This window comes from Talpa europaea (assembly GCF_964194135.1).
Source record: "Talpa europaea genome assembly, chromosome: 8".
Taxonomy (NCBI): Eukaryota; Metazoa; Chordata; class Mammalia; order Eulipotyphla; family Talpidae; genus Talpa; species Talpa europaea.
Window position 1 is genome coordinate 45,868,320 of NC_140075.1, and position 12,224 is coordinate 45,880,543.

The 12,224-nt window shown below is 42.4% G+C and overlaps 1 protein-coding gene across 2 annotated transcripts in view; it reads right to left on the bottom strand.

Moving 5' to 3' along the window:
* Positions 1-11,790, bottom strand: part of ADAM10 (ADAM metallopeptidase domain 10) — a gene marked incomplete at both ends in the record, with an annotated part of 90,210 nt that extends 78,420 nt beyond the window's left edge. For both annotated transcript variants that reach the window (XM_084240835.1, XM_084240834.1), the window contains one exon: positions 11,736-11,790. In XM_084240835.1, coding sequence (XP_084096961.1) covers positions 11,736-11,790 — 55 coding nt within the window. The remainder of the gene's footprint in view (positions 1-11,735) is intronic.
* Positions 11,791-12,224: the final 434 nt, after the last annotated feature.

The window sequence follows — 12,224 nt, forward strand, 5'->3', positions numbered from 1 at the left end:
GCAGCCTCTGCAGCATGGGTTAGATCCCACGGGCCAGGGAGATACCCACATGGCACGGCAGACCTCTGCTGTCTCGCCCGCTGCTCCCCTCAGCAGTGTATTTTGGTCAGTCTGCCCGTTCTGTTCCCCACTCTGTCTCTGGTAATTCCTCCCATGCTCCCGCACATCTGGCCTGTACCCCAGCTCTTGTATGCATGAGTAAATCTTAAAAAAAAAAAAATACTCAATGGGCCTCCCCTGGTGGTGCAGCGGTTGAGCGCTGGGCTGCAAAGCTGCCCGCAGCCTCTGCAGCGCTGGTTCAATACCCAGCTGCCAGCGAGGGTCCCATGTGGCACGACAGACCTCTCCTGCCCTGCCCGCTGCTCCCCTCAGCAGTGTATTTCGTCAGTCTGTCTGTTCTGTTCCCCTCTCAGACTCTGGTGAATCCTCTCACCCTCCCATGCTTCTGACTGTACCCAGTGCTTGTATAAATAAATAAATCAAAAAAAAAAAAAGCAAAAACCAATACAGTAATATAAAAATGGTTTCATCCATTTTAAAGTTAATTAAAGTAAAAAGACTAATTAGAAGTTTTTAGAGACTTTTTACCAGAGTCTTAGAAACTTGGAATTTTTTTTTTTTTTTAAGATTTATTTATCTATTTATACAAGCACTGGGTACAGTCAGAAGCGCGGGAGGGTGAGAGAATTCACCAGAGCCAAAGCGGGGAACAGAATAGGCAGACCAACAAAATACACTGCTGAGGGGAGCAGCGGGCACGGCAGGAGAGGTCTGCGCACCATGTGGGATCCTCGCCAGCAGGCCGGGGATCTCTGCAGGCAGTCTCACACCCCAGCGCTCAACCGCTGCGCCACCAGGAGAGGCCCAAAACTCATTTTTTAAGCCTTCTAAGGTATACAATTTGGCAGTGGATGGTTTGGGCCTGTTTCTGAACAGGATCACACTGACTAACATATCAAGAAAAGACTGAAAGGAGACAAGAAAAGCATAGAGAACAGTTAGCAGATTTCATAGTAATTAAAGTGAGATGGATATTAGTATGTATCAATCAGGGTATCATTAGTGGAACTAGTAAATAGTCAAAATCTACATAGTATTCTTTGAAAGAGGAAGTGATAGGATTTGCTTTTGGAAGTCAGCTATGCTAACCACTATACCACCAACGCTCCAGGATTTGCTTGTAGGCTGCATGCAGGGTGTGAGAAAGAGAGAGAAATGAAGGATAACTCAAAAAGTTCTTGGTCTGAGCAACAGACCTCCTACATACTGAGATGGGAAAGACTATAGGAGAAAAGGCATGAGAGGAATCAAAGGTTTGGTTTTGGACATGTTAAGTTTGAGATGCCCACTAGACATCTATTTTTTGTTTTTTTAGGATTTATTTATTTATACATAGAAAAACACCCCTGAACAGGCAGATTGACTGAAACACACTGCTATGGGGAGCAGCGGGCGAGACAAGAGAGTCTGCGGCGGCTTACATGGGTTGGCTCCCTGGCCAGGAATGGAACTCTGGCCAAGAATGGAATGCTGGGAGGGAATGGAACTCTGGGTGTGGCAGTGATAGCACTGTGGCTTAACCCCTTACACCACCAGGTAGGCCCCCACTAGACATCTAACAGATAATGTCAAAAAGGCAGTTATGACACAGCAGTCTGAAATTCCAGGGAAAGATCTGGATCAAAGATATAAATATGGGGTCATCACCACACTAGAGGTTATTTCAAGCAACTAGTAAGTGCATTCACAAAACTACTTCTTCCAAAGGTCTGTTGCCATTTAACATGTGATTGGTGCTCCATAATAAATGATTTTCTTCCTCTAACTTAAATCCTTCACTAGATGAAATAGATTTGTTTAGAAGGAAATATAGCCTATAAACTCAGGAGTTAGAAACAAAACAGCAACAAACTATTATTCTGGTCCTCTCTAATTTGGACCTGGAGTTCCTTTTGTCACTCTGAGATATACCATCTATGGAGGTCAAAATGAACTGCCCAAAGTACAGACCTTATAACTCCTTCTATCTGTTCTAATAAAGAACAGAATACTCACTGAAGGTATTCTTAATGTCTTCAATGGAGAAACAAACTTGTTACCTGATAATGAGGAAAATAAAAGACATTTAACCTATAGTAAAGTTAAGATGTTAGTAATCTGACATCACTGGGAAATGACAGCTTCCACTGAGGAAAATTTCTAGATAAGTTTATCTATGTGCCAAATATCTTTCCACTTGAGTCATTATTGATTTTTTTTCTCCTCTACTTTAACAGCCTCTTAGCCAGGCTCATCCTTAACAACATCTTTTTCCTAAAAGGTCATAGCGATCTGATAACCTCTAGGCCATTACATTATTGCACTGTCCATACATAAAATAGCTCCACGTAGTAGCGTAGTTACTCTGTCAACATCTCTTTTCTCCACTGTTACTTTGTTTTACCTACAAATAATTGCACAGCAATAGCATTTTACTTTCTGGTCCTTACTTGTAGTTGCCAGGATTCTGGCCTTCACAAAACAAAATGAATTCACATGTTGCCTAGAATTTACAAACTCACTCCATGGGAAACCTGAACATCCCCACACTTAAGAGAAAAAAACCTCCTTGGTTACATAGGGCAATGCTCTTACTCTTAAGAGATACATAGTGAAATATTTAGGGATACAACTTACTCTCAAATGTTTAAGGAAAAAAAGTATACATACCAGATAAAGCAAATATGGCAAAAGACAATCATTAATAAATGTAGGTGAACAGTATACAAGTGTTAGTTGCACTATATACATACTTTCAACCTTTTAGAAGCAAAAACTTTTTTTTTTTATAGAGGCATGTTTATTTATTTATGTATTTGTTTGTTTGTTTGTTTGTTTTGTTTATACATGCCCTGGGTACAGTCAGAAGCGCGGGAGGGTGAGAGAATTCACCAGAGCCAGAGCGGGGAGCAGAGCAGGCAGAAGGACGGAAGTGCACTGCTGAGGGGAGCAGCGGGCGGCAGGAGAGGTCTGCACGCCATGTGGGACCCTCCTCCGGTGGCCGGGGAGCAGCCGGGGATCGAACCGGCGCCGCAGCGGTCGCCGGCAGCCTTGCAACCCAGCGCTCAACCGCTGCGCCACCGGGGAGGCCCCTAGAAGCAAAAACTTTTAAGGTAAAACATTAGGAAAAAATAAATACAGTGTGTCAAGCAAATGCCTATGTAAAATGCCTATGTAAAATGCCTATGTAAAATTCGTAGAGGAATAAGTGGACTGGACCTATAAGATGAAGAAAACAGACAACTAATTTTCAATATTAAAAAAACTGGGGGGAAATAAATACAAAAATGTCATCCATGTGCAATCAATTCTAAGAGATAGAAAAGGACCAATTTGGTTTCTTTGACCCTGGAGAATTTAGGAGATCTCTCCTTTTTATAATTTAATTTTTATTTCCTGCAACTTCTTTCAAAGTCATTGGGATACTGGTATTTACTAAAGATAATCTGCCCTAAAAAAGAAAAAAAAAAACATTTTTTTCCTGATTACAAAAGTGATTATTGTTGAAACACAACCATCTATATATATCTCACCACTCAGATTCCACGTATCCTCAAATGCTTTAAAAAATTAATATACATATAAATTTATCTATGACAAAACTGTACTGGTACTGTGCACAAACGTTCTACAAGGTGCTTCCCCCACCCTTAATTATAAACATTTTCTAAAGTTTAAAAAAAGCACCTTCTGAAAAAACTTGACTGACCAAAACTCAAATGGTTCAAATACTATAAATACAAAAAACTTAAATAATACTCTGGTGGTAAAATGACCTGATTTATATACAAAGGCAAATTTAACAACCAACCCCACCATACATTTTAAACTATGGGGTATGTTTCTCGTACTAGACAATATAGTGTTTAAGAGCATGAACTCTAGAGCCAGACTGACTATATTCAAACCCTGGCCTCCCCAGCTAATAGACTTTTCTGAAATTGGATATTACTCTCCCTGATCCTGTTCCCCCATCCACAATGGCTTAAAAACAGTGCTAGTATATAATAAGTATCCAATAAATGCTAGCCATTATGATTATTTTCCATATTCCATGGATAAGGTAGCATTTTTTTTAATATTTATTTATTTATGCATACAAGAGCTGGGGTGCAGGCCAGAGGTGCAGCGTTGAGAAGATTCACCAGAGAGAGTGAGGAACAGAACAGGCAGATCTACTGGAAAGCACTGCTGAGGAGAGCAGTGGGAGACAGGAGAGGTCTGCTGCACCATGTGGGTCACTTCCCTGCCAGGGATCTTGACTACCCATAGCTTCATAGTGCTGAGACTTAACTCCTTGCGCCACCAGGGAGGCCCAACAATTATTTTCTTATATCCAGCGAATGTTTGGTGGCTCTGTGCTGCTGAATGACAGGAATCTTATAATATTTTTCCTCTTGTTCCTGCGCATTTGCTATGGACTGAATTTTTGTGGGGTTCCCCTGCCCCATGCAAATGATGACATCCTAACCCTCAATGTGATGGTATGTGGAAATGGGGTCTCTGGGAGGTAAGTAGAATTGGATGGGGTCATGCGGGTGGGGTCCTCACAATGGGATTAGTGACTTTAGGAAGAGGAGGTGGATGGAGAGAGAAAAAGGGAGAGAGACATTTTCTAGCGCAGCCTCTGCAGCATGAGTTCGATCCCTGGCCAGCCAGTGAGCAACCCACATGGCACAGCAGACCTCTCCTGTTTTGCCCGCTGCTCCCCTCAGCAGTGTATTTCAGTCAGTCTGCCTGTTCTGTTCCCCACTCTGTCTCTGGTGGATCCTCTTACCCCCCCACCCTGCATCTCTGACCTGTACCCCAGCTCTTGTATGCATAAATAAATAAATCTTTTAAAAAAAAAAAAAAGGGAAACATACGTAATTTCATTTCTACGCTGACTGGAAATGTCTTAATACCAGTTCAAAAAGTACAGACACAAGTAGAGACAGTAACACATATAGGGGACTGTGGCTTTCAACCTAAGTAATACTCACACACACATACAAAATGGCTCCAGCTATGCCCCTGCATTTCATCCTAAACCCACTCTTGTTACCTGAACCTTCTTCCACATCACCCCAAACCATCTGCCTCTGCCTCCTTCCAGGAAATTTGAAGGTGCAAATAAAACATCTCTGCTAAGAATGTTAATGATGTTAATAATGGGGAGTGGGGGGTCTATTTAAAAGACTTGAAGCTTTTTGAGACTTAATGAGTTAAATTTTTGAAGAATGTTGAAGTTGAGCAGAACTAATCCTGAAGTTAGATTGACAGAGTAAGAGACAGATTCCTTCAAAATACCTTTTCCCACAGAAACTAAAATCCTACTAATCCATGGCTCTTCTGGGTTAACAAGCAACTGGTATGGTTTGGTTTTTAAATAATCCTCATGGACTACCAGTCATTCATTCATTCATTTCACTACTAAAAATTAACAAAATCTGACTCGTCCCGATCACAGCCGAAAGATCAAGAAAAGAATGGAATATCCAGGACATACATGGAAACAGTTTTTCAAAACTGCAGTGCACAGAGCCATGGGGGAGGAAGACTTGACCAGGATAGGAATTTCGGAACTTTAGGTGGAACACAAAGAATGAACTTGGGTAATTAAGACAGTAAGATGCCAGAAACAATCACTAAAAAAATGTGAGAAGACTCAAAATTACTCTAGAGCAGTTTCTCAATCTAAGTACTACTGACATTTCAGCCAGATAGTGCTTTGTGGAGGGGGGTTTGTCCAGTGCAATGAAGGCCTTTTTACCCACTAGATGCCAGTAGCATTCCTCCAGTTGCTTCTACACTAATTATAAAATATATCTAGATTACTTACAAACAGTTCTGTGTCTGCTTTACCTATACATTTTAATTATGTGTCAATCTTTTAAAGGGCACAAAGCTACATAAATAATATGATGGAAATTTATAATACAGACATTTCTAAAGACTTAATAGTATATAAAAGTGAAAAACTGTTGGAGAATAAGTTATGAATTTCCTTAAATTCTATTTTCTAATATTTAATAATGATATTCTAGTGGTTCGGCTAGTAAAAATATATTTTATCCATCTATATTTTGTGACTAATAGATTCCAAATGCAAGTAGGCCCGGAAACAACATCTAATAAGATCTGCATAGCAGTTTACAGTCTCTTTGGTATTTTTACAGACTCTCCCATTCATTTCTTAGGAAATGAGATAACAAATTAATATCCCCCTCAACTCATAAGTATAGGTTCTATCCATATTCTTTTCAAAGCTAAATCCAAAGTTCAAATACATGTATGAATGTCTCCCTTGCCGTCATGCTAAAGATGGATAAAGGGAAATCTGCTCCCCAAATCATATAAGCTCAATTGCTTTAAATGCAAAGATGATTCTTTTCTCCAATTTGTTTCTGAAATACAAAGTTTACAATTCATTCATAATGAAGAGTATCAAGCATACTCTTAAACAGAAGAGCTAAGCCTGATTTCAACTTAGAGTAAAAATATACTTGTAAAGTAAAAATATACTTGTTAGTATATCTCTAAATTTAACTTCTCCCCCTCTACTTCAAATTCATCAAACTTCCATCTCCCAATTACCTAGAGCAATGCTTCCCAAATGACTAGTCATATATTACTGAAGATCTTTGCAAAATGTTAACCAATCCCAAATGAAAGAACTAGCAAGTAGGATAAAATTCCAAACTGAGACACACACCTCTCTAGATTAAAAATCTTAAGACATTTTCAATTTCAAAATCTGAGGTTCTCAAAGTTTTATAAAACCACACATTTTCCACTGCAATAGCTTCTAAGATCTAAATGCAAGAGTGGACACTCAATAAACTTTGCTAGCTGCCCATTAAACATCTGCCAAATTTTACCAGTTTTTCCCACGTCATTTCTCATCCTATTCTTATTTATTTCTACAACCACTACCCTAATCCAGGACTCAGTCACCCAATTCATCAAGCATAGAATTTATTACTAATGTATCACATCCCAGCTCTTTAACATCGACATCAACCTATAATCCACAACACTCTACCTCACAGTCAGCACAACCTAGAATATGAATTGTGAGAGTCCTGGTTATCATGGCCCAGTTCACATTCCTTCTTATTTAGTGAATCCTCATTTCAACTGCAACCGAAATGCATAATTGGAAATATATTTTTAAATCTTGGCATTTCTATCTACAGAGACAAGCTCAGTATTTTTCATTTCTCTCCTCACTCAAGATTATGGCCTCATCATTCCAAACAGCCACAGATTCACAACCAACTCTGGTAACTAAACAGCATGTCTTCACAGTACAATTGTTTAGCTGAAATTGTAGTAACCTCTGCATTTATCCAGTATCAATTGTAGTAACCTCTGCATTCATCCAGTATCCAGTATCAACACTACCACATTCCCTGAGAACTGTTCTCAGTACTGCAATTTTCCTGCAATCTACCCAGGATAGGACTGCCCCATCCTAGGAAAAACCTTCACACTATGTTACTGCCCTCACAGGAATCTAATCTAACTGGTAGGATCATGAGTTTTCCCATGTACTCTTCCTATGCCTAGGTGAAAAAAATGACAGCTAAAAGTTAGAATTAACACTACTAGATTCTTATTCAGAACATGCAGACTTTTCAGAATTGCTTGGAAGAATCATTAACAATCATAAACTAATCAATTCCCCCCTGGGGGATAAAAAAACATAACCTGAGACTCTTGACCCAAACTTATCACATAAAGTTGCCATATGAAAACAGACCAGATGCAAATAATTTCCTATTATTTGGAGTGACTTGGGACTCAAATATGAAATTCTGATGTTTCTCTATCCACAGTCTTCCACATCTCTGATTTGTCTCCCCCACTGTTTCATAAGTCTCTCATTGAAACCATGTTAGCAGCTTGACCAATGACTGCCCTTGCCCTGCCCCCAAATCTCTGCGCACACACACAAACCTAATTTTTAGTGCCACACAGACTACATTTTAAGATATGCCATTCCAAGGCCTCCCTGGTAGCGTAGGGGTTAAAGACACAGCACTATCAAACTATCACCAGCCACTGCAACATGAGTTCAATCCCCAGCCAGAGAGCTGACCCACATGGCACAGCAGACCTCTCCAGTCTCGCCCACTGCTCCCCTCAGCAGTGTATTTCAGTAGATCCACCTGTTCTGCTCCCCACTCTATCGCTGGTGAATCCTCTCACCCCCCCCACCAATCTCCCCCACCTCTGGCCTTCACTCCAGCTCTTGTATGCATAAATAAATAAAATATTTTAAAATTAATAAAATAGGGCCTCCCTGGTGGCGCAAGGGGTTAAGACACAACCTATGAAGCTGTCCACAGCCTCTGCAGCACTAGTTCGATCGCTCCCCCAACTGGCCAGGGAGCAACCCACATGGCGCAGCAGATCTCTCCTGACTCGCCTGCTGCTCCCCTCAGCAATGTATTTCAGTCAATCCACCTGTTCTGCTCCCCACCCTGTCTCTGGTGAATCCTTTCACCCCCTACACCTCTGGCCTATACCCCAGTTCTTGCATGCATAAATAAATAAAATCTTTAAAAAACAATAAAATAAAAAGTGAAACTCCTAACAAAATTATCAGCTATACAACAGACATCATAAAAGTGGCCCTACCCTTCCTCAGTCAACCATACAACTTCAAAGTCTAAAATAATAAGATAATAACACCACTGAAGAACTTAAACAAGTTATAAACATTAAAGAACATCATAAAACAGAGTTATCTGTCATGCCTATTGCCTTCAATTCCTGCTACTCAGAGCGGCCTCATATATACACACAAAAGATACTGTTAATGTAGGGGATGGCCTAAAATGGGTCTTCTGAAGATGAAAGAGCTAAGTGGATTCTAAATCTCAAGTTAAAAAGATGAAATTCAGAGTTTATTAAGACAAAAAGTCTGTCTCTTTTATTAACTTCATAGACCCTTATTTGCCAGTAGCAGTGAAAGAAACAGTTTAAGATTTAATATTTTATCACTTTGAGCCAAAGTTCCAGAAAAAAGTATTTCTATAGAATGCAAGGTTCTAAACAAAGCATTTACACTAGACTTTTTAATATAAAAAACATGGCACACTCAAAAGTTCCTTTAGCATGGTTTCACCAAACCAAGATATGATGGGACTGAATTGACTGCCATAGCTAAAATATCTTTTGGACTTTCAAACACATGAACTAATTTAAAGAGAACAGAAGATATTAACTCTCCAACATACTTGTATTAAAAAATAGTACTGACATACATAATTCTCTGGGCTACATTTAATCAAAACAGTTCATCGATTTCTAATATAGTTATAAATTATGAAGAAAAGCATTTTAATGTATGTATGTGAGTACATATTTACATACGCACTTGCTGAACTCTAAAAAAGCTATGGTATCTTCCTACAAATACAATATAAGGTAGAAATGGACAGCATAAGCAATGTTTAATTTTTTTTATTCTAAGCACTTCACACCTTTCAGATGAAGAACAAGAAAAACTAATAGAAAACAGTGATTGACAAATTGCAAAGGGGAGGAAGCAAAAGTACTTAAAAATGATTTCTGCATCTAAGTTAAACCCATATTTTCACTGTCTTCTATGTCATGCGCTAAAACAAATATTCAATGTGAATGTATTCTATTCCACAAATCATCACACAAACTTCTTACAAACTTGACCATAAACAGATCAAAAAAAGTAGAAGAAAATAGCATACATTACAATAAAGTTACTTATATCTCCATGTACCCAAAAATTACAATATTGGTGTTAATTTTAAATGGAAGCTTTTTGTGTCTTTTAAGTTCTGTGTAAAACCAACATCAAAAAGACTTTTAGGTAATGTTTAATGCAAAGTGATACTTTTTTTTTTTTTAAAGATCTATTTATTTATGCATGCATGCAAGCACTGGGTACAGTCAGAAGCACGGGAGGGTGAGAGAATTCACCAGAGCCAGAGCAGGGAACAGAACAGGCAGACTGACGAAATACACTGCTGAGGGGAGCAGAGGGCGCGGCCTTTCGCGCCATGTGGGACCCTCACCAGAGGCCGGGGATCGAACTGGCGCTGCGTAGACTGCAGGCAGCTTCGAAGCCCAGCGCTCAACTGCTGCGCAACCAGGGGAGGCCCGGCAAAGTGATAATAACAACAAAAGATAATAACAAAAGTAATATAAAAATATTACTCTTTTAGTAATAAAAGAGAAAAAAATAATGCAAAGTGATACTTTGTAAATGACTCCAGAGTTCTCTGAATTTAGAAATTTTCTATAACCTGTCTTACTCCACAAAAGATAGTTAACTGTTGGTTCACTTTTTCTTCTACCATTAGATTATACCAGTTTTTATTCTTACTCCTTCATTCTTTAAAAACAAAGAATATTTTATACACTACTCATCAGTAGTTTAAAGTTCCTTATGCGTCTCTGCCTTCCCTTTTACCACATTAGAGCAATCAGTCTCTAACTCCTGACTGTAATCACAAAAAGTGAAAGAAAGTGATTTGTCAAAAGTCATATTTGGGAAGTTAATACAAATGTGTTAAAAAGTTACAAATGTATACTGAATGCAAGACAAAAATATGCTTGGCTCTGCAGTCCTAAGTCAAAGCGAGCAGAAAAAAACCACTAATCGGGTATTTTCCAACTTCATCAAGTGAAACTACACTCATTCAAAGCATTCCGTCAAAATTTCAACCCGATGCTTTTTTTTTTTTTTTTAACCCCAGTGCTATCAAAAACACTGCAGCTTTTCAGTATACTTTGGGGCAAAGTATATACTTTTTAAAGTCAAAACTTTAAAATCGAGACTTTATAACAAAACAATGCAGCCAGTCCTAGCACATAGTGAAAATAAAATTCGTCTTCCAATTCGCGTTTCGAAAAACCAAGAATTCGGTTTTGAATAACCAAGAATTCATATAAGCTTCCAGTAAATTTAACTTCGATGGGGGCGGCTGGGGGGAGTCCCATACTTTGTGGCTAGAGCATAAAAGTCCACCAAGCAACTCTTCCATCGGGGTCACCTCGGGACCTTCCCTCCAAGAGACCCAGTCCCCCACAAACCAAAGAACACCCCGAAAGCCCTTTGCCCAGGGCACCAGAAAGCGTCCCCGGAATATAAACACACCCTCCTGAAAAGCCTCGGGAGGTGGACAAAGCCGCGGGGCTGCGAGCCCCGGGACGCCGCGAGCCCCCGCCACGCTGCTCCTCCGCTGACCGCGGCGGGCCGGGACCGCGCGAGTCCAGAGCACCCCGGCAGCCCCCCGCAGGCACCCCAACTTCCCACGAGCCTGCGCGGCGGCTCACCTCCGCGCGCACCCCCGTTCCGCCGCCGGGCAGGGGCAGCAGGCTGAGGGCGTGTGGAGAAGAGCACAGCCCGGCCCTGCCCGGCGAGGATGCGGCCGCCGGCCTGGGCGCCCCGGCTGCCGCCCGGCGCCCCCGACTTCGCCTCTCGGGGGGCGACCGCCTCCTCCCCAGCCGCCGGGGAGCCGCGGGGGGGGCAAGGCCAAGCCGGGGGCCCCGAGCCGCCTCGGCCCGCCTCGGACAATGGCAGCCAGCGCTGTAGCGCCGCCGGCCGGCTGAGGAGCCGCCGCGCCCGCCGCGCGCAGGAACTGGGCTCCCTCGGCCCGGGCGCCGCTGCCGCCGCGCGGTCCGCCGGGATCACGGCGCCTCCGGCGCTCGGGGTCGTGCCTCACCTCCCAGCCCCGCCGCCCAGGAGAGGAGCAGAATTAACACTCGCGGCAGCACCATCTTCCGCCGACGCCGCCCGCTCGGGGGTTAACAGCAGCACATCGAGCCGAAGGGGCGCAAGGTCCGGAGTCTTCGCGGGGAGCCGGACCTCCCCCGGCAGGAGAAACGGCGAAGCGCCTCCCTCTCGCTTCACTTCGAGGGCCGGTAAGGTTCCCTGCTCCTTCAAAACAGGACCTGCCCCCCCTCGCTCGTGCGGCTCAGCTTCCCAGGCTTAGCGCTTCCCCCGCCCCAACGAGCCGCGCTGCCTCCGCCTCCTTCCTCATCACGTGATCCGGGCGGCCCAACAGGAAGCCGAGCCACACCCCTTCCCCCGGTCCCGCCCCCTCCCCCAGGAGCTCAGGGGCGCGCGCATGCGCGCAGGCAGTCTTCCCCGGCCGCTTCCTGTAGGCCGGGGAGGCGGGGTTTCCTCTCGCTCCTCCCCAATTTAAGAACTG